The sequence below is a fragment of the Vulpes lagopus genome, chromosome 22, assembly GCF_018345385.1.
Source record: "Vulpes lagopus strain Blue_001 chromosome 22, ASM1834538v1, whole genome shotgun sequence".
Lineage (NCBI taxonomy): Eukaryota > Metazoa > Chordata > Mammalia > Carnivora > Canidae > Vulpes > Vulpes lagopus.
This window is the reverse complement of record NC_054845.1, coordinates 6,319,339-6,341,225: the sequence shown is the minus strand read 5'-3', so window position 1 is coordinate 6,341,225 and position 21,887 is coordinate 6,319,339. Positions and strand designations below refer to the sequence as shown.

The 21,887-nt window shown below is 41.9% G+C and overlaps 1 protein-coding gene and 1 long non-coding RNA gene across 14 annotated transcripts in view; one reads left to right on the top strand and one right to left on the bottom strand.

Moving 5' to 3' along the window:
* The first annotated feature begins 29 nt into the window (after positions 1-29).
* LOC121480668 lies at positions 30-21,853 on the top strand. Of its 2 annotated transcripts, XR_005985047.1 has the most exons (6): positions 30-726; positions 1,050-1,168; positions 18,193-18,391; positions 20,769-20,997; positions 21,165-21,439; positions 21,812-21,853. It is a non-coding gene; the product is annotated as an uncharacterized LOC121480668 (long non-coding RNA). The 2 variants fall into 2 exon arrangements; XR_005985048.1 differs by lacking the exon at positions 1,050-1,168.
* The window catches only part of CCDC150 (coiled-coil domain containing 150), an 83,616-nt gene continuing 81,337 nt past the window's right edge, over positions 19,609-21,887 (bottom strand). For all 12 annotated transcript variants that reach the window (XM_041737406.1, XM_041737409.1, XM_041737411.1 and 9 more), the window contains 2 exons: positions 20,890-21,009; positions 19,609-20,410 (listed from right to left, as the gene is read on the bottom strand). In XM_041737406.1, the coding sequence (XP_041593340.1) occupies positions 20,294-20,410; positions 20,890-21,009 (237 nt within the window). In that variant the 3' untranslated portion in view covers positions 19,609-20,293. The remainder of the gene's footprint in view (positions 20,411-20,889; positions 21,010-21,887) is intronic.

Sequence of the window (21,887 nt, the reverse complement as noted above, 5' to 3'; positions counted from 1 at the left end):
CACCCGGAAGTGGCCGCGAGGGAAGCCGGCCAGGCCGAGGGGCGGCGGCACCGCCTACGCTTTAGGCGAGGGAGGCGGGTGCTCGCGTCGACGCCCCGAGGAGGGGACCGGAGAGGGAAGGGTGAGGCCGGCAGGCGCCGTGGCCCTCGTGGCGCCCCCTCCCCGCCCAGACGCTGGGAGAAGCGTCTTCCGAGTGACTTCACGGCCTCGGCCTGTCCTGTCGGGTGGAGGCGCCGGCGCGCTTGGCCCGGGTGAGCCGGGGTGAGGCCGACACCTGCCCCGCCCGGGCCGCGGGGGGAGGGGCCCTCAGCACCCCACGAGGCGGGGGCAGGCCTGGCTCCACGCCTATTTCCCGGAGGGGACCGACGCCCCGAAGTACCCAGGTGGCTTCATCCGAGTTACACAACGGGACGGAGCTTTCCTCCTTTCTCTCCCTTCCCGCCGTTTTCCTAGAGGGTCCCTGGGGGCCTAAGAGCCCGACCCAGGGGCTTGGAGCCGCCGGAGCTCTGCGCGCGGGGCCGTATCCACCGCACGTGGCGCCGTTTGTCTTGTCGGTGACCCACGCGGGAGGAGCTCAGGCTCGCCCCTGGGGTGCAGCAGACCAAGGGTCGGACCTCCCGCCGCGACCGAGGTCGGTGGAGCCCCTGCCGGCGGCCCACACTGTCAGGCTGTTGTGCCCAAGATTGCGAATCCGAGAAAACCACCAAGGAGCCGACACGGCCGCAAGTACATGAGGGTTATTAGCTTGGGTCCAAGTGTACCCGACACGGGGAGCAGGGACTCGGACCCCAAGGGGAGGTACAGCTGGGTTTCTGTGGGCTGGTCTAGGGGATTTTCAGAAGGGGTGGAGGGATCTCCTAAGCTGTTTCCATTCCCGTACCGGACTGTCTGTCAAGGGCGTTCCGAGCTCGTTCTTACTCCGACATGCGACTCTGCCAAGGGCGTTCTGCGGTTTTTCCTGTAAAGTTCAGCTCTTATTCCCAGGGGCCGGAGATGCCTGTACCTGTGCTAACGCTGAACTTGAGGTGGAATGGCCTTAATTTTCTCAGTCTCCACAAGGTGTGCCCGCGCTGTGCCAGGTGTGCCCGCCTGCCCTCCCAGACGACTCTACTTGCTGTGTGAGGACACCTGCGTCCCCGCTGGAACGTATTTTTCCCCCAGTCGGCAGGTGGGAAATGGCTGTTGCATTTGTGTGCCGGGAAGGTTGAAACCTACCTTCTTACATGCTTGCAGACCTTTCAGGATTTCTTCTTTGAATTGCTGTTTCATCCTCTGTCGATTTTTAAAAAATAATTGGGCTTTATTTGTGTTGTCGAATTGTAGGTAGTCTTTATCCAATCTGGAATTAAGTCTTTGTCACTTGTCTTTTCATTTCATTTTATGGTGTCTTTTTGTAAGACTCAATTTTTTTTTTTTCTTTCATAGCCGATAGGAAACTTCAAAAGAAAATGTTTAGGGAAGTGAGGAAGATCCTGGAAAATCCAGCAGGGTTCTTAGGAAGATCCCAGGAGAAGGCAGCCGGGCCCCCTCGCCACCCGGACTGACAGTGTAGGGAACAAAGGAGGGCCATGGAGGCAGTCTGGGTGAAAGTGAGGTTCTAGGAGCAGAAAGTGGGTGCTGGGGACCAGAGAAGCAGCTACGGAAATACGGCTAGGCTTCTCCGACACCGAGGCAGAGGTGGATGTTGAAGGATTTACAGGGCTCTCGTTTGAGATACTGTAAAAGGTAAAAATACAGAAAGGGCGCCTGGCCCCCACGCTTGGCTACCTAAGGGCTTCCTAGCAAACCTTGGCTTTGCCTTACAACACCAGTGATTCTAGTTTCCTCATGAAGCAGACGACTTTTCTAGGACGAGTCAAGAAGTTACATGTTGGGGATCCCTGGGTGGCGCAGCGGTTGGGCACCTGCCTTTGGCCCAGGGCTCGATCCTGGAGACCCAGGACCGAGTCCCACGTCGGGCTCCCGTGCGTGGAGCCTGCTTCTCCCTCTGCCTGTGTCTCTGCCTCTCTCTCTTTCTCTCTCTGTGTGACTATCATAAATAAACTTAAAAAAAAAAAAAAGTTGTTACATGTTGTTAAAGGCAGCGTAGATGGGGTGGGGGGTCGAGTACCAGCAGCTGTGGACCCGGTTCAGGTCTCTCAAGAGGCAAGAGAAACTCCTGAGGTTTTTCATTTTTAAAAAAAAGTACTGTTTCAGGGTGCCAGGCTGGCTCAGTTGGAGGAGCATGCAACTCTTGATCTTGGGCTTTTGAGTTCGAGCCCCCTGTTGGGTGCAGAGATTACTTTAAAACAAAATCTGTTAAAAATACACACATATTATTTCAATACTGACCTTTGATTGTTGGTGCTACTTGTATCTTGTTTGTGTGATTTTTGCTTATCTCCAAATCATGTTGGTGTTCTCTATGTGTTTTGGGTTTCTTTATCCAATTTATCAGAACCAAAAATAAATAAACCAAAACCCAAAGCAGTTTGCTAATTTTGCCCACCGTACACCTAATGCCTCTGGCAACTGCAAATCATTCTCTAGATCTATGAGTCTGCTTCCTTGTTTTTTTGGGTTTTTTTTAGATTCCAGATATAAGAAAAATCAGTGTTTGTCTTTTTCCGTTTGACTTATTTCACGTGGCATAACGCCTTCAAAGTCTATTGGTGTTGTAACAAAAGGCGAGGTCTTATTCTTATTGATTGCTGAATACCACATTTTCTTTGTCCATTTGTTGATTGTTTCCATATCTTGGATACTGTAAATATGCTTCAGTAAATATAGGGGTATATGTTAAAACAATTGAGTGTTTTTTGTTTTCTGTAGGCAAATACCCAGTAGTGGAATTACTGGATCATAGGGTATTTCTATTTTTAATTTTTTGAAGAACCTCCATACTGTTTCGCACAGTGGTTGCAGCAGTTTGCATTCCCACCAACAGTGCACGAGGGGTCCTTTTTCTCCACATCCTCACCAACACTCATTATTTCTTTTTGACCCCAGTCATTTGACAAGTGTGATAGCTCATTGTGGTCTAGATTTGCATTTCCCTGATGATAGTGGGATGTTGAGTATTCTTTAATGTACCTGTTGGCCATCTACATGTATGTCTTTAGAAAAATGTCAATTCAGAGCTTCTGCCCATTTTTTGACGGGATTTTTGTTAATGAGTTCTCAGTTTGTTATATATTTTGCATATTAACTCCTTCTCAGATCTATGATTTGCAAACAGTGGGTCACCGTTTCACTCTCTCGATGGTTTCCTCTGCTATACAGAGGCTTTTCTTCTTTACGTTTTTTTCTGTGAGAGCATGTGCAAGCAGGGAGGGGGGCAGAGGGAGGGACTCTCAAGCTGACTCCATGCTAAGCATGGAGCCACTCGGGCTCGATCTCACCACCCTGAGATCATGATGGGAGCTGAATATAAGAGAAGCTCAACTGACCAAGCTGCCCAGGCGCCCCTGTACAGAAGCTTTTTAGTTTGAAGTAGTCCTACTTGTTTATTTTTGCTTTTGTTGGTTTTGCTTTGGGTATCAGATTTAAAAAATCATCACCAAGACATCAGTGTCAAGGAGCTTACCTCCTACGTGTTCTTCTAGAAGTTTTATGGTTTTAGGCCTTACGTTCAAGTCTTTAAATCATATTAAGTTAGTTTTTGTGTAAGGTGTAAAGTCCGATTTTATTCTATCGCATATGGCAGCTTATTTATTTATTTATTTATTTTAAGATGTATTTACTTATTCATTCAGAGAGAGAAAGAGGGGCAAAGACACAGGCAGAGGGAGAAGCGGGCTCCATGCAGGGAGCCCAACACAGGACTCGATCCCAGGTCTCCAGGATCACACCCTGGGTTGCAGGCGGCACCAAACCGCTGCGCCACCGGGGCTGCCTGCATGTGGCAGTTTAATTTTCACAGCACTAGTTAACAAAGGGACTGTGTTTTCCCCATTGTACATTCTTGTTGCCTTTGTTATAATTAACCATATATGCATGGGTTTATTTCTGGACTCTGCATTCTGTTCCATTGATCTAAATGTCTATTTTTATGGTAACACCACACCGTTTAATAACTCTGGCTTTGTAATCTATTTTGATATCAGGGAGCATGATGCGTCTTCTTTCTCAAGATTGCTTGGGCTATTTGGGATCTTTTGAGGTTCCACGCACATCTTAGGTTTGTCTATTTCCGCGAAAAATGCCATTAGAATTTTAAGAGTGATCGCACTGGGTCTATCAAATTGTTTTGGGGTAGTATGGGACATTTTAACAGTATTCTAGTCAATGGACATGGACTGTCTTTCCATTTCTTTGTGCCCTCTTCAGTTTCTTTCATCAGCATCTTAGGGTTTTCAGAGTACAGATCTTTCACCTCCTTCGTTTATTCCTAGGTATTTTTTTTCTTTTTGATGCAGTTGTAAATGGGATCATTTTCTTAATTCCTCTTCCTGATATTTATACATTAATTTTTTTATCCTGTAACTTCACTGAATTTGTTCTTTAACTCTACTAATAGATTTCTAGTGGAGTCTGTGGTATTTTATATATAAAGCATGTCATCTGCAATTAGCAATGATTGCTCCTTGGATAAACCTCATTGGCTATGATACTGCCACTGTGCAAAACTAGCATGTCCTCTGCAAATAGTGACAGTCTACCCCTTCCTTTTCAATTGGGATGCCTTTTATTCCATGCCTACTTGCTCTAGCGAGAGCTTCTAATACTATATTGATTAAAAGTGGCAAGAATAGTCATCCTTGTCTTGTTCCTGATCTTTCACTGTTGAGTATGTCAGTTGCAGGCCTGTCATAAGTGGCCTTCATTATGTTGAGATGGCTTTCATCTATACACCCTCTTTGTTGAGAGTTTTTATAAGCCTAAACGAAAGTTCAATTCTATCAAAATTTTTTTCTGCTTGTATTGAGATAAGATTTTTATCCTTCATTTCTTAATGTGGTATATCACGCTGATTTATTTGCAGATACTGAATCATCCTTGCATCCCTGGGAAAAAAAATCCCACTTGATCATGGTGTATGACCCTTTTAACGTATTGTTGAATTCAGGTTGCTAATATTTTGTTGAGGATTTTTGCATCTATATTCAGCAGGGATACGGGCCTTTAATTTCCTGGTGGCATCCTTTTCTGGTTTTGGTATCAGAGTAATGTTGGCTTTGTAAAATGAGTTTGGAAGAGTTTCTTCCTCTTCCGGGGTTGGTGGGGTTTTTTGGAAGAATTTAAGAAGGATGAGTATTAATTTTTTTTTTAAGATTTTATTTATTTATTCATGAGAGACACAGATTGAGAGAGAGAGGCAGAGACACGGGCAGAGGGAGAAGCAGGCAGGGAGCCCGATGCGAGACTTGATCCCAGGGACTCCAGGATCACGCCCTGGGCCAAAGGCAGATGCTTTAACCTCTGAGCCACCCAGGCGTCCTTAATATTAATTTTTTTAGTGTTTGGTAGAATTCACTGGTGAAGCCATCTGATTTTGGACTTTTGCTTATTGAAAGGTGTTCAATTATTGATTCAATCTCATTACTAGTATTGGTCTATTCAAATTCTTATTTCTTTATGATTTAAGTCTTGGTAGGTTGTATGTTCTTGGAATTAACTTTTTCTAGGCTGTCTAATTTGTTAGCATATAATTGTTCATAGTGGTTTCTTAGAAACCTTTGTGGTAGCAGTTGAAACAGCTCCTCTTTTATTTCTGAAATTATTTTTTTAGGTCTTATCTATGTTTTCAAAGAACTAGATGTTTTTTTTTTTTTTCATTGATCTTTTCCATTGGTCCTTTTTAAAATCTCTGTTTCATTTATTTTTGCTCTGATTTTTGTTATATTTTCTTCCTCCTATAAACTCTGGGTTTGAACTCTAGCTCTTTGAGGTGTAATGTTGTTTTGGAATTTTGTTTCATGAGGTAAGCATTTGTTGTGAACTTCCTAGATTTTTAGAACTGCTTTTAATGCATCCCATAAATTTTAGTGTGTTACATTTCCATTTTCATTTATCTCAAGGTATTTTATTTCTATTGATTTCTTTGTTGACTCATTGGTTGTTGTTCTGTAGCCTGTGGGCTAGCCTCTCCATATTTGTGAATTTTCCAGTTTCCTACTTGTAATGACTTCTAGTGTCACACTATTTGGTGGAAAAAATATTTGATATGGTGTAAGTCCTCTTAAATAAATTAAGATCTGTTTTGTGATCTATTCTGGAGAATGTTCCATGTGCACTTTAGAAAAATGTGTATTTTGTTGCTTTTGGATGGAAATGTTCTGTAAATATCAAGTTGATTTGGTCGAACATGTTGTTTGAGGTCAATATTTCCTGACTGATTTTCTGATATCCATAGATGTGTGCTGTTAAAGTCCCCAACTATTATCGTATTGCCATCAATTCCTTTTGGTCTCTTAATATTTTTTTTTAAAAGATTTTATTTATTTGACAGAGAGCATGCGCAAGCACAAGTAGGAGGAGTGGCAGAGGGGGAGGGAGAAGCACGGAGCCTGGACACAGGGCTCCATCTCAGGACCCGAGGACCATGACTTGAGCTGAAGGTAGATGCTTAACTGACTGAGCCACCCAGGTGCCCCTGGTCTCTTAATATTTGCTTTATATATTTAGTGTTTGTATATGAGGTGCATAAATATTTCACGTTACATCTTTTTTGGGGATTTTGACCCCTTACTTTATAACGCTTTTATCTCTTATCACAGTCTTTGTTTTAAAGTCTATTTTGCCCAATATAACTATAGCTACCCCAGCTTTCTTTTGGCTTCCATTTATGTTCTTCCATCCTTTCACTTTGTGTGTTCTTAGAACTGAAGTGTGTATCTTGTAGGCAGCATTAGATGGGTCTTGTTTGTTTTTTAAATTCAACTACTCTTTTTTTTTTTATTGCAAAGTTTAGTCCCTTTATATTTAAAGTAATTATTGATAGGTACGTTCTCGTTTCCATTTTTGTTTTCTGGATGTTTTGTAGTCCCTCCCCCTCTGCCCCGTTCCTTTTTCTTCTCTTGCCTTTTCCTTTGTGGCTTGATGATTTTCTTTAGTGGCATGCTTAGATTCCTTTTTCTCATTATCTTTTGTGTATCTACCTGATGTTTTTGTTTTGTGGTTACCACGAGGGTTACATATATATTAATGACAGCCTATTTTAGATTGATAAGTTTGAACGCATTCTAAACTTCTACATTTTTATCCTCCTACTGCATTTTGTGGTTTTGATGTTACATTTTACATGTTTTTATCTTTTGTATCTCTTAACTAATTACTGTAATTTTAGTTTTACTACTTTATCTTTTAATTTTCATACTAGTTTTTAAGTGATTAATCCATTACCTTTACTCTGTGTGTGTGTGTGTGTGTGTGTGTAGATATAGTAATTTATTTTTTTAAGTAGGCTCCCCACCCAGTGTGGTGCCCAGGGTGTGGCTTGAACTCACAACCCTGAGACCTAAACTGAGATCCAGAGTCAGAGCTTAACCACTGAGCTGCCCACGTGTTCCTACCTTTACTATGTATTTAACTTTACCAGTGTGAGTTGCACTTTCATATATTTTCTTCTTACTAATTAGCACCCCTTTTTTCAACTTTAAGTGGTCTGACATTTCTTGTAAGGCTAATTTAGTGGTGCTCCTTTAGCTTTTGCTTGCTTGTGAAACTCTGTATCTTTCCTTCAATTCTGATTAACTTTGCCAAGTAGAGTATTCTTGGCTGGAAAGTTTTTACTTTTAGCACTTTGAATATATTGTGGCACTCCCTCTGGTCTGCAAAATTTCTTCTGAAAAAATCTGATAGTTGTATGGGGATTCCCTTGTATGTAACAAGTTTTCTCTTGCTTTTAAGATTCTCTCCTTTAACATTTGACATTTTAATTGTAATGTGTCTCAAGATGGGTCTCCTTGGGTTCATTTTTTTTTGGAACTCTCTGAATGTCTGTTTTCTTCATCAGGTTAGGAGAGTTTCCAGCCATTATTTCTCCAATAAGTTCCTGCCACTTTCACTCACTTCTCCTTCTGGGGCCTGTATAATATGAGTGTTAGTATGCTTGATGCCCCTAAATTCCTTAAAGGTATCTTTACTTTTATTCATTTTGTTGCTCTGATGGGGTGAGTTGTACTGTCCTATCTTAGCATTCACTAATCCTTTCTTCTGCCAATGTAGTCTGCTGTTGAAGCCCTTTACTGTATTTTTCAGTGAAGTTTTGTATTCGTTTGCTCTGTGACTTCTCTGTGGTATTTTCTTATATTTTTTATTGTTTTTTAAGTTCTCACTATTCATTCTTCTCCCAGTTTTGCTGGAGCACCTTTATGAATATATTCCTTTATTTACTCATTTTGCTTCACTCTCTGCATTGGTTTCTATGTAACAGTAGTAACAGCCACCTCTCCCAATCTTGAAGGCATGGTCTCATGTAGGAGATGACTTATTTATTGTTCATCCTTGCCCTAACTCTTGATTGTTTCTCAAACCTTTGTGGTTGTCCAAGCAGCTCATTGTACTTTTAATAGTTCTTGAGGGTGTGCCAAGAGCTTACCGTGTCCTAAAGGGAGGTATCTCAGTCAGCACCTATATACAGGCTGATTGGAAGCCAGATCCTCAGGCAGCAGCTTTTAGTATGCAGATATATATAGTTCTTCGGACCACAAGCATAAGCCCTGTTGGCCAATAGAGTCAGAGTCAGGTGATCTGAAGTCCCCTAGGCAATAGTCACAAAGACTGGGGTGCAATACAAGGGTATAAGCTCTATCTGGGGAGATACCAGCAAACTGGAGTGAGGGAAAGGGAGAGAATGCCAAGACTGCATCCACTGGCCTTTCTTCCCTGAGTGCACTTCCATAGGGCCCTAGGAATGTGCCAGACCAGAAGCCTGCCCTTTAGTAGGCAAAGTGAAGAGCTAAAGACGACAAGCAAAAGCTAAAGGAGCTCATCACCATTACACTTGCCTTACAAGAAATATTTAAGCTGAAAAGAAAGCTCCTGGGAAAGTGCATAGGCCTCTTAGAAAGAGTGGGGATATGTTTCAGTCTGCTGCCTGAGCAGTGCTCTGGGAGGTGGTATTTGGCCAAGAAGAATTTCTTTGAATGTTACAGTCCATGGATACTTTGGAGTGTGGCAGAGGAAGAAAGTGAGAGCGCACCTGGGGAGTAGGGCAGGCGGGAAGGGCTAGCATGAAAGAAAATGAGTCTGCCAGCTTCAGCAAGGTAGAGGGAAGGCGTGACAAAGGCTGACCAGCCCTGTCCCTGAGAGTATCCCAGCACTTCCTGCCCCTCCTGCAGACACTTTAAGATGAGCAGTGGAATCTCTTCCGCATAAAGTCTGTGCTTCCGTGCTGGATCCTGTGGTGAGTTTATGTGAGCCCTTTATTTTCTTTTTTCTTTTTCTTTTTTTTTTTTTTAATCTTTTGAACAATCTTTTTATTTATTTTTTAATTTTTATTTATTTATGATAGTCACAGAGAGAGAGAGAGAGAGGCAGAGACACAGACAGAGGGAGAAGCAGGCTCCATGCACCAGGAGCCCAACGTGGGTTCGATCCCGGGTCTCCAGGATCGTGCCCTGGGCCAAAGGCAGGCGCTAAACCACTGCATCACCCAGAGATCCCGAGCCCTTTGTTTTCTTAAAAAGATTTTATTTATTTATTTGAGGGTGGGATATGAGCAAGGGGAGGGGCAGAGGAAGTGGGAGAAGCAGGGAGCCCAGCAAGGGGCTCGATCTCAGGACCCTGGGATCATGACCTGAGCCAAAAGCAGACACTTAACTGACTGGGCCACCCAAGTGCCCCTGTGTGAGCCCTTATGAAAGTCTTTCTCATTTTGCTGAAGCCCTTTGGGTCTCCTAGTTGTGACCCCATTGGATTTCAAAGCCAGGTTTTGGGAGCTTATCTCTTGGGTACAGATCTTAAAAATTGGGGTGCCTGACTTGGGGAAGAAGTTTCAGGTTTGTAAGTTCTCTCTTTTATAAGGTCACTGTGTCATGAGTGAGGATTATGGTGAGATTGGGTTTCAATCCCACCCACTTCATTGTGGTTTTCTTCTCATTTCCTTAACATGAAGGAGTTGCTCAGCTAGTTTTCAGGCCTTGTTTCAGAGGGAATTGTTGCATATGTAGCCAGAGATTCCATGTGTCCATGGGAGGAGGTGAGTTCAGGACCTTTGTACTTTACCATCTGGAACCTCGTCCCTTACTTGTACTTTATTAAAAAGCCCTTAGTCCTGTTTACTTATATGACCTTCAACCATCTGGTTTCTCAAGATTGTTTCCCTTCAGTGCCTTCCTGGGGCCTATACAGCAACTGTATTCTCCCTTTGTATTTTCTTCTCCCTTCTGCCATTTTTGTGGTTGCGTTTCCATTTTATCATAATATATAACATTTGCACATCAGTTCTCTTCTCCTGATCTTTTTTTATACACTGCTGTACACATTTATAGATTTTCCATTATCATTTCTCCTCTAACACAGGGGCTGTTTAAATAAGGCCTGCAGGCCAAATCTGACTCATAATCTGGTTTTGGGTGGCTTATGAGCAAAGAATTAAAAAGAAACACATCCAAAAACCAGAATAATATGTGACAGAAGCCATATTTATTCCTCAAAGCCTCTAAGCTTCACTGTCTGGTCCTTATGGAAAAAGTTTGCTGACCTCTGCTCTTGTAATTTCCTCAGGAAGACTTGATGGATGCAGAATTCTCTAAGTTCTCATATGTTTATAACCACTTTTCTGTAGTTTTATTTATTTTGAGGGGTGACCTCCCAGGGCAGGGGCTTGTGGGGAGAGGGGCTGAGGACAGTTACAACCAGGCAGGGTGGGGCCCCAGGGCCGGGAAGGGTTGGTCCATGGGCTGCCAACAGCTCCTGGCGATAGGAGCCCAGCTTCAAACCCAATTTTCTGTAGTTTTGATAGTTGAAAATTGGATGTAGAATTATTGGTTCACTCATATTTTTTGAGCTTTTTAAAAATGCTATGTATCAATTTTTCATTGCTGCTACCACACACTTGGGGGCTTAAAAAAATACAAATATGAACCTGGGGCACCTGGCTGGCTCAGTTGGTAGAGTGCAGGACTCTTGATCTTGAAGTTGTGAGTTCAAGCCCTGTGATGGGTGTGTAGAGCTTACTTAACAAAATGAAAAATAAGAAAAATTTAAAAATAATACAAACTTCCTATCTCATGGTTTCTGTGGGTCAGGAATCCAGAGTGGGGCTAGAATCTCAGGGTTTCACAGGCTGAAATCAAGGTGTTGGCAGGACTGTGCTCTTTTCTGAAGGTCAAAGGCAAGAATCTACATTGAAGTTTATTCTGGTTGTTAGCAGAATTCAGTTTCCGGCAGTTTAGGACTGAGGTCTCCATTTCCAGGGCTGCTTTCAGCTTCCAGATGAACCTGCATTCCATGCCAATACCGCCTTCTCCACCTTCAAGCCAGGGGGGCACACAAAATCATCTTGTGCTTCAAATCTCGGACTTTCCCTTCTGCAACTAGTTGGATAAATGGCTTTTAAGGATTTATGTGATGAGGTCAACACTACAGGATAATCTCTCCCTCGAGTCAACTGTGACATATTCTCTAATCATAAGCATGAAATACATCATTTCACCGTAGAGAGATTGATGCAGGCAGGTCCTCGGGAGGTGGGAAATCTTGGGCCCTATCTTAGAATTCAGCCTATTGCCTCGCTTAGTGCATTGGTTTACAAACAGGGTGCCAGTTTCTTTTGTCTTTGTAAATAATTTGATCTTTTTATCTGTCGACTTTGATGATATTTGGTCTTTGAAATCTTACAGTTTTACTAGAATATGTCTTGTTGAATCTTCTAGTTTCCTGGTGAGTTCTTCTAATATGTAGATTCAGATACACTTTTTTCTATTTTTTGAAAATGTTCTTTCTAAAGGTGGAGAGGGGCAATGGGAGAGGGAGAGAGGATCTTAAGTAGGCTCCACACTCTGCACAGAGCCCAACGTGGGGCTTGATCTCACGACCCTGAGGTCCTGACCTGGGCGGAAATCAAGAGTTGGACACTTAACTGACTGAGCCACCTGGGCGCCCCTGGGCTGTAGTTTTTAATATTACTTCTGAGTCCCACTCAGGGACTCTAATAACACAAGTAGTATTCTTTCTTTGCCCGTTTCCCATTCCATTACTTTTTCTATGACCCTTTTTACTTTTGTTTTAGATTTATTATTTTTAAGTAATATCCACACCCAACATGAGGCTCAGTCTCACAACCCCAAGATCAAGAGTTGCATGTCCACCAACTGAGCCAGTAAAGCACCCTGACCTTTTTGACTTCTTTTTTTTTAAATTTTTTTTTAAAATTTTTATTTATTTATGATAGTCACAGAGAGAGAGAGAGAGAGGCAGAGACACAGGCAGAGGGAGAAGCAGGCTCCATGCACCGGGAGCCCGACGTGGGATTCGATCCCAGGTCTCCAGGATCGCGCCCTGGGCCAAAGGCAGGCGCCAAACCGCTGCGCCACCCAGGCATCCCCCCTTTTTTACTTCTTAATGCCATTTTCATTTCCTTGTTTTCCTGCTTTTCTTTAGTGACTCCTTCTTTGCTCTGAATCAGTTCTCCTTTGGACATCTTGTAACTTATTCCTCATTTCTGAGATACTTTTGTCTTTTCCACTGTTCTAAGCACAAACACCTCTTTATTTTTCTGATTTTTGTTCATTTCTGTCTTTAGTTTTAAAAATATGTTTCACAGTGGTTCTCCTATCCTGAGAGTTTGATATTTGTTTGGATAGTTCACTTTGAAGTTTCTTCTTCTTCATGAGGGTTTTTATTGGGAGCAATTTTCTTCCATTGAGATATAGGGAATTTCATTCCTGACTTTCTGCAGTACTTTTGAGGACTTCACTTTCCTCTTGTTCATGTTTATGGTATTGGGTTGTTTTACAATATTTCTAGTCTACTGACACCTCATTTGGGGGTATCCAAAGTCCAGGAGCTTTTCCCAGGGTGTTTTTTTGTGCTTCGGTGGGGAGGTTTTTGTGTTGTGGGATTGAGAGTCCAATTTTGTGGGTTTTTTTTTTTTTTTTATTGGCCCTAAAACTTCATTTTCCTTTTCCCTTAATGATTCAACTTCCAGTGGGGGCTTCTCCATTTAGCCTTTTTCTCCTCCTCCAGCAGACATGCATTTTGAAGAGCCACTTGAAATCGTGTCTGCACCTTTTAATCCCATGTACTTGGAAGTTCCTTTCCTATAGTTCATGCTTGGATTTGTCTGGACACTTTTTTCAGTTCTCCCGGTTTAGGGTACATGTAGCCCTTGTGGAGGCACAGTGTCAGATCAACCGTACAGCCCTTCAGTAGCTTCCTTTTTCCACCTTGATCTGCCTTTGTCTGCTATAAACCTTGTAGTGGGTGGGGCAGGAGTGTGAGAGAGCACACATTGGGATTTGGTGATTTTTCATTTTACTTATTTTTAAAGATTTGACATTTCAAGTTGAACTGAGTGTGGTTTTATGTAGAATTCACTTTTCCTCTCTTGTTTCCTATTGCTTGTGAAGGAATATTAGGAGGTAGGTAGCTAAGCAGCTGCCTCAAAGACTCTTTATATAGGTTATTAAAGGATCAGTTTTAAAAGCTGAGGAAGAGGGATCCCTGGGTGGCGCAGCGGTTTGGCGCCTGCCTTTGGCCCAAGGCGCGATCCTGGAGACCCGGGATCGAGTCCCACGTCGGGCTCCCGGTGCATGGAGCCTGCTTCTCCCTCTGCCTGTCTCTCTGCCTCTCTCTTTCTCTCTGTATGACTATCATAAAAAAAAAAAAAAAAAAAAAAAAGCTGAGGAAGAATTTGCCAGCCTGTAGCGGTCTTACACAAATTCTTTGGAGGAAAAAGTGTCAATGTGAAAGGAACCTAGCACCTACTCAGAGCTCTGGGGCTGTGTCAATGACAGTAGTGACCACACTGGTGTCTTTTCTCTGCTTATAATCTAATGACTGTTAAAAAAAAATTAATGACTGTTGTGATAAGACATCCATGGTTTTGATCCGACTTACCTTCCTTTTCTTCTAGGAACATCACTGAGATTTCCTTTGGGGAACTAGTCTCAGTTTCAGAGGGACACACCTCACCTCTAGACCTAGCCAATTAGTATATAATCTTTTAAGTTACATTGATTGAGGGTGGGTATGTGATTAGCCCATCCAACGAGACTCAGTCCTGGATTTATTAGAGCTGTAAGAAATCTCTCCTGGGGTTGTTAGTAAGCAGAAAATGTTCCAGTCTATTCGTCTTCTATATATTGTACATGGTTTCTGACCATTTATAAAAAAGGCTTGTTTAGAGTCCCTATTGCCCAAAGAAGTCCCAAGAGGAGAACATCTGGTGATTTAGAGCAGTGGAACATAAAGCCATCTTGCTCAATAAGACGGGGAGATCTTATCTTTATGATCACATAGAGATAAGAGTGCAGGATAAAAGCTCTTCGGGAGATGCCCAATACCATCCAATAGTTAAATTTCTTAGATATTTTGCTCTTCTTTCAATTAAATTTTTTTTTAATTTTTTATTTATTTATGATAGTCACAGAGAGAGAGAGAGGCAGAGACACAGGCGGAGGGAGAAGCAGGCTCCATGCACCGGGAGCCCGACGTGGGATTCGATCCCGGGTCTCCAGGATCGCGCCCTGGGCCAAAGGCAGGCGCCAAACCGCTGCGCCACCCAGGGATCCTTTGCTCTTCTTTCAAATTGTATCCTGAGGTAGACCCAATAGCTGTAGTAAGAGCCCTGTCTTCTTTTTGTTAATGGACTTAAATCTAAACTAGGGAATTTAATAAGAAAAAAAAATATTGCAATGTGAAACTATTTTAGAGAACCGATAATCCGTAGCTAGATGTTTTTGGAAGAGTCAGAGTAAACGAGCTCTGGCTGTCTATAAAATAATTGACCCCTAGATAAAAGCAAGGCAAGGAATTGGAAGTCTGTCAGTAAAGAAGCTAGGAGAAATTGCAAGCAAAAAGGTCACTGGGCTAATAGAAACCAGACAACCCTTTGAAATCTAATGATGCCACTCTGGGGGAGATGAGTCCATGATTCCTTGTCTTTCCTCTAAACTCCCAAGCAGAATAGAAGAGCACTTGATACCAGTGTTAGCTACAACTAATTGTATTACTCTGGAACATCAGATCCTTCTGACCAAAATTTTAATGTCTAAGAAGCAGGGCACCTAGGTGGCTCAGTTGGTTAAGCATCTGATTCTTGATTTTTGCTCAAGTTAGGATCTAGGATTGTGAGATCAAGTCCTGAGTCAAGCCCTGCACTGGGCATGGAGCCTGCTTAAGAGTTTCTCTCCCACCCCCCTCCCATGCCATGGTCCCCCAACAAGAAGAAGAAAGTTGCCTGAAAAGAAAAGCGAAATGGCTTATAGTGCTAGTGGGGTTTTTTTTGTTGTTGTTGTTGTTTTTATGATAGTCACACAGAGAGAGAGAGGCAGAGACACAGGCAGAGGGAGAAGCAGGCCCCACGCACTGGGAGCCCGACGTGGGATTCGATCCTGGGCCTCCAGGATCGCGCCCTGGGCCAAAGGCAGGCGCTAAACCACTGTGCCACCCAGGGATCCCAGTGCTAGTGGTTTTGTCTTAATATAAAAATGACTTTATGACAAAAGATGGTAATAAAATATGAATTTGAAAATATATAGTAATTATGGAAGTTTGAGAGGAAATGAACATTATTTGTTTTGGTTTACTAAAACCATTCAAAAACTGAGAACTTACAGGTTTGAGTTCTTCCTAAGTCTCGATCTGTATCTGATACTTTGGAATCACTGGGCAGAGAGAGAGTTTTTTTCTTTGGGACACCTAGAGATTTATTCTACTTCCAGACAAAATATGCTGCAGCCCTTACCTATGCTCAGATTATGGCTGATGTGACATTAGAGTATCTATTATAGTCTCATAATTCAAAAATAATTGGGGGCACTTAGTTGCTCAGTTGGTAGAGTGTACAAATTTGGGGTTCTAGATTTGAATGCCATGTTAGGTGTAGAGATTAAAAATCTTAAAAAAAAGAAACCCTCAAAAGATTACCAAAGACACTTACTTATATGTGGAATCTTAAAAAAAAAAAAAAAAAAAGAGTCAAACTCGTGGAAACGGGGAACAGAAAAGTGGTTGCCAGGGGCTAAGGGTTAGAAAATAGAGGTTGGTAAAAGTATAGTTTGAATTACAGGATGAATAAGGTCTGAGGATCGAATGTATAGTATGACGATTAGAATCAACTCTATCATATAATTGAAATTTGCTGAGAGTAAAAATGAAATGTTCTTATCAAAATTATATGCGAAAAAAAAAATTATATGCGAGGTGATAGAAGACCTTCACAATGTATACTGGATCCTTATGATGTACACCTTCAATATATTATAATTTTGTCAATTATACCTCAACAAAACTGACCAAAACAAACAAACAAAAAATAGCCATAGTATCAGAATCCCCAAGGGCAAATGACTCCATAGACTGTTTACCTGGAGCAAAGTCAGAGTCCAGGTTGATTCTTCCCAGAATCAAGATTTCATAAATCTTTTTGTACTAACATGAGAAGTCAGGCCATGTGCTCTATGGGAATTAACAACACAGCAGATGTGATACCATTGCCCTACCCCTTAATCCAGTAGCCACAGCTTAGTCTCCTTGATTCAGAACCACTACAGTTGTCAAAAAATGAGTCAAAGCATCCTCACATCTTATATTAGCATCCCCTTTAAATCTGATGTGACCACATGTGGTAAATCTCTGTTACTAAAGCAAATCACCCATCATTTTTCTACTAGTTAATAATTATGAAGTATTTTCAATTTCTATTACTATCCGTCATTGTAATATTCTTTGAACATATAGCTACAGTAACTGTTTCAATGTCTTTGTCACTTCTAACATTTATGTTCCGGGTCAAATTTTTCTGCTTTTTTATGCCTGATAATTTTGGATTGGATAATGCAAATTGTGACTTTTATTTTTTACCTTTGATGGGTGCCATATATTTTTGTATTCCTCTTTTTTAAGAAAAGACTTTACTTATTTGATAGAGTGTGCAAGCAGGGGAAATGGGAGAGGGAAAAGCAGGCTTCCTGTTAAGCAGGGAGCCTGATGCGGGGCCCAGTTCCAGGACCTCGGGATCATAACCTGAGCAAAGGCGGACGCTTAATGGACAATGCCACCCAGGTGCCCCTGTATTCCTCTAAATATTCTTAAGCTCTGTGTCAGAATGCAGTTACCTGGAAATGGGTCATTTGGGGTCTTGCTTTTAAGATTAGGTAGGAACAGAGCAGTTTTGACTATAGGGCTTACGAGTCTCTACTTCTGAGACCGATACTCTTTAGTATACTCCACCCCCCAATGCCCTGTAAATCATGAGGTTTCTGATTCTGGCTGGTGGGAACTGATACTGTGTGTGTGTGTGTGTGTGCTGAGCATTGTTAACTCAGCAAGGGAGGAAGGCCATCCTGCCCAGCCAGCCAGAGCTATCAGGGTGTCTTCACATCCTCACCTCTACATTCTCTTTATAAACCTCAGCAATTTGAGATACCATTTGTATTAACTCCTGAAATCATAAATTGCTTCCCAGTCAAATAATATTCCAGTGGGTAGCTGTTAAAGCACCTCATCATTCAAAAAAAGAAAAGAAACCTCTCAAGTACAACATAGAAGCTAGGTATGGCCTGTCAAAGGAAAGCCTTCAGCCAACATAAAATTAAATACCACTCAAGGATTAGTCAAGGACTGACCAGTGACTGGGGTGTTTTAGTTTAAAAAAAAAAAAATCTACAAGGATAAATCAAACCAAGAAGTTAATTTAAGGGATATTTGATCTAATTTTTAGAATGAATTGGCCACATTGGCTATCCATTTAGCTATGAATTAAACCATTCCTTGGTTTGAGCTGAATCAAGTTGACGTTGTCGATAAGAACATATACTTGTAATTCAGTTGCCTTCAGCTTCTAACACACTCCGCAGTCATCACCTTACAGTAGAATTAATGGTATAAAGATCAGTTTGTGCCATAAGCATTCTTTTTCTAAACAAGACTACTTTAGTGAAATTACTAGATCTGTAGATAAGGCTGTTAGTACGCATACTACATGCAGGACACTGTGTTCACAAATCCCACCCAGCCTCGGAGACTAAACGTAATGATGCGTCCAGCGCTGGCTGGACTAAGGTGGTTAACTCGGACCCTTTGGGATGATTCTTTCTCCAGCTTTGGGTGGTTTCCTCCTGTGTGTGTGCTGACTGGGACGCAGCTGAATACTCAGAGGACCTCTGGGACCTCTCTGAAGTTCTCCCTCCATGCAGCTCTCTCCCCTCTGGGACTCGGTCCTGGACTCCAGCAGTCCTTGTCTCCCTGAGCTCTGGCGCCTCCTCAGGGAGCCCACCGATTTCCCCTCCTTGCAATGCAGGTAAAGTCTCTGAAGGCTGTAAGCTGGGGCGATAGTAGGGTTCACATCATTTATTCCTTTTCTCTCAGGGATCACTGTTCCTTGTTTCATGTCTGGTGTCTTAGAAATCATTGTTTGACTTTTTGTCTGTTTTTTGGTTGTTTTGGATGAAAGCAGAGGCCCACAATGGAACCTGACAAAGGTACTACAGAAACACTTCGGCAAATTCATTACTCTGAATAGGGCGTTCTAACTATAAGCTTTACTAGAAATGATCACCAACATAACTCTACAATTCACTTCTCCGAAGCTAATGTTTAGTATAGCCAACCTAAAAAAACAATATAAAGGTATGTTACACTGACATTATCGATGATGGTACTCTTTGAGGACAATACACAAGTGAAGAAAAAATGCCCCTGTCCTGGATGAGGAAGATAAATGTATTCTTGGCCAGTAACGGTCAATGTCATGACAACACTCAGGAACAGTAGATTTACAACCCATTAAGGTTGATCATCTCTCCTATGCAGTAACTGGGATCTTTCTTCCTATGAAGAATTCAGGACTAAGGTCAACTGTTCTGTGGGGCTCTTGGTTAGACTATTTCAAGACTGACTCCCTGGCACCCTCAACTGACTATATCTCCTTATGAAGAGTCCAAAGGGATAAATCCCGTAGGAGTTAGACAACGTGAGGCGGCTTTTGCCAGGCTGCCAATCAGTGAGCCCCCACCTCTGAAAGTCAGACAATAGGAATGGATGTGCTCTAATAAACTTACCCCTGAATGCCAATTAAGAGTCTCACCCACATTAACTACACTTCTACAGATGATATCAACCCTCATAAGCCTCTGAAAGTCCTGCCCCAAAACCTATAAGATCAGCAGTCTGTTCCGCTCAGGGAGGAGCCTGCCTAACAACATAGCTCTCCGTTACCAGAGTCAACTCAGCTTTGTCTTTTTATATCAGATAAAGAGTGGTGGGCTCCTCATCCTCTGGGAGTCTTATTTTTGATATTCTCTCCAATTTCACAATTGCTCACTTCATATAGGTCCTGATAGTACCATCAGTAGCTGCCATCACTTGAGCATCAATTAAACTAGATCTTATGGTAGCTGTTTAGGTAGTCCAGACTTAATGTATATAATCTACCACTCAGTATCTAAATTTTTTTTAAAAAGCTGAATTTATTACTACACTAAGGAGGAGCTACATGTTTCTTGCAGCAGACTGGTATACACAATAATTTGCTTTGTATTTATAGCTTTGGACATTTACAATCTCTAAGAATAGATATATGGGCACCTGGCTGGCTCAGTCAGTAAAGCATGCAACTCTTGACCTTGCGTGGGGCGGGGGTAAGTGCAAGCCCCACCCTGGGTGTAGAACTTACTTAAAACAATAAAACAGAATCTTACTGAAAAGTGCTAAGAAAATGTGCTAATAATTACCTAGCATAAAAGGGTATATACACATTTGTAAGAACCGTGGGAAAGTTTTATCATTTTCCAGGTGATTCCATTTTCAGGGATTACCTACCGGATGTTATAGCATTTCATTGAAACAAAATATCTTGTCATTTAGTTGCCATATCATCTAGGACCTCACTAAATATTTTGATAAAATATACTTAGAAAAAAAAAATATACTTAGAAAAATAGCCAAGTATCATACAATAGCATCTATCATACAACAAATTAATATAAATTTATTGGGTGGAAAATGGGGAAAAGGACAAAAAAGGTGGGGTGGTTCTGTACTGGTATCAGAAAACTCATAAAATGATAAACTCAAGTCCAAAATCTTCAGCCCACATCAAAGACTTCATGTTCTGATGACTGTGGAAAAAGGCCAGCTCTGGTTGCTGGGCTCAGGAAATCGCGGCCGTGTAGCTATAGATGGCACGCCTTTGTCAAGGACGTCACTTTCTCTCTAGTTCAGATTGACACTTCTTGGGCATAAGTTTAAGATTCTGTTTATTTTCCCATCGATGTAGAACAGACTGGCTGGACGCAATATCGTGCCTGTTACCTTGGTCCTGTTGGAAAGAAAACAGACCTAACACTGTTCAAAACTAACTGCAAAGCTGAGGACCCATTTTTGTCTTTATGAATATAATTCATTCATCAAGGTGAATGGTCCTAACCTAGACAGTTTGAGAGATGTGCAGCTGTTAAGGAAGAAATTTAGTCTGTTTTCTTTACAGTTGATCTTACTTTTTTTTTTTAAAGGTTTCATTATTTATGAGAGAGAGGCAGAGACCCAGGCAGAGGGAGAAGTAGGCTCCCTGCAGGGAGCCCCATGTGGGACTTGATCCCAGATCCCGGGATCACGCCCTGAGCAGAAGGCAGATGCTTAACCACTGAGCCACCCAGGGATTCCTGTTTTCTTTACAGTTTAAAGAAACCTAAAGATTAGCGGGGAGAGTAGCTGGATAAAGAGAGAACTTCTGCCATGAGAAATCCGAGGAGGAACAAATCCAAAATTGCTGAAGACAGCCACGTCTAAATACCCTACCTCTTCCAGCCACCTGTCTTCTCGGGGAAGCCTCTGCAACCGGTTTTTTGTCAGCTCAAGTTGGAGGCCATCAAACCTGCACTTAAACCAGCGATGAGCTTCTTCCAGGTTAGCTGTTATCTGAACATAAACATGTTATCATTAGAAATCACGACAAAGAAAGGTTTAAGTTTTTTGTGTATCAGTTTCAGAGACTTTTTTTACTCAGATGTTAAAAGATCCAAATTGCAAGTGCCAGGTTTTTGCAACCTATTCGCATGATGTATCTCCCACAGATGAGAGCGGTTTCTGAATGTGGAGTTGAAGAATGCATGCAAGCCTGCTGCTATTCAAGCATTCATATTTTCTGGATGTGAATGAAAGGAAGAGAACCCAGGAGGAAAATAAGAATGAAAGGACAAGGCACTGCCAATGAATATTGGTAGTTCAAACCAGAGTTTGAATTTTTGAGTTCTGTTCCCTAAGACTAAACAGTTCTCCAAAGTTTATACACAGATCTTTCTTTTGGGCTTTATGAAAATAAATTAGTAACAGACTGGACTAGCTTAGTGTAAGTTGCATTCTTTTTATTTCCTTTATCATTAAAACATTTTATACTTCAGCTCCTAAGTACATATTTCCAAATTATCTTTGTTAGACTTCAATGGCCCTTCTAGTAGTCTGACTTCGAAGATGATCCGGAATCAGTATCCATTTAATTGACAAGTATTTACTGAGTGCCTATGTGTGCCTGGCACTTTTGTGTGTATTTGAGATACTTCAGTATTTTAAGGTAAAGCTGACTGGCTTTTATGTTAATAAGGTTGCTTCAAAACAGCTCCAGAACATATCCTCTAGAATAAAAAGTAAAATAACTGTTTCCTCCTTTTGATTATGTTTCCTAGACAGCATTTTCTTTTTCTTTTTTTTTTTTTTATGATAGTCACAGAGAGAGAGAGAGAGGCAGAGTCACAGGCAGAGGGAGAAGCAGGCTCCATGCACCGGGAGCCCGACGTGGG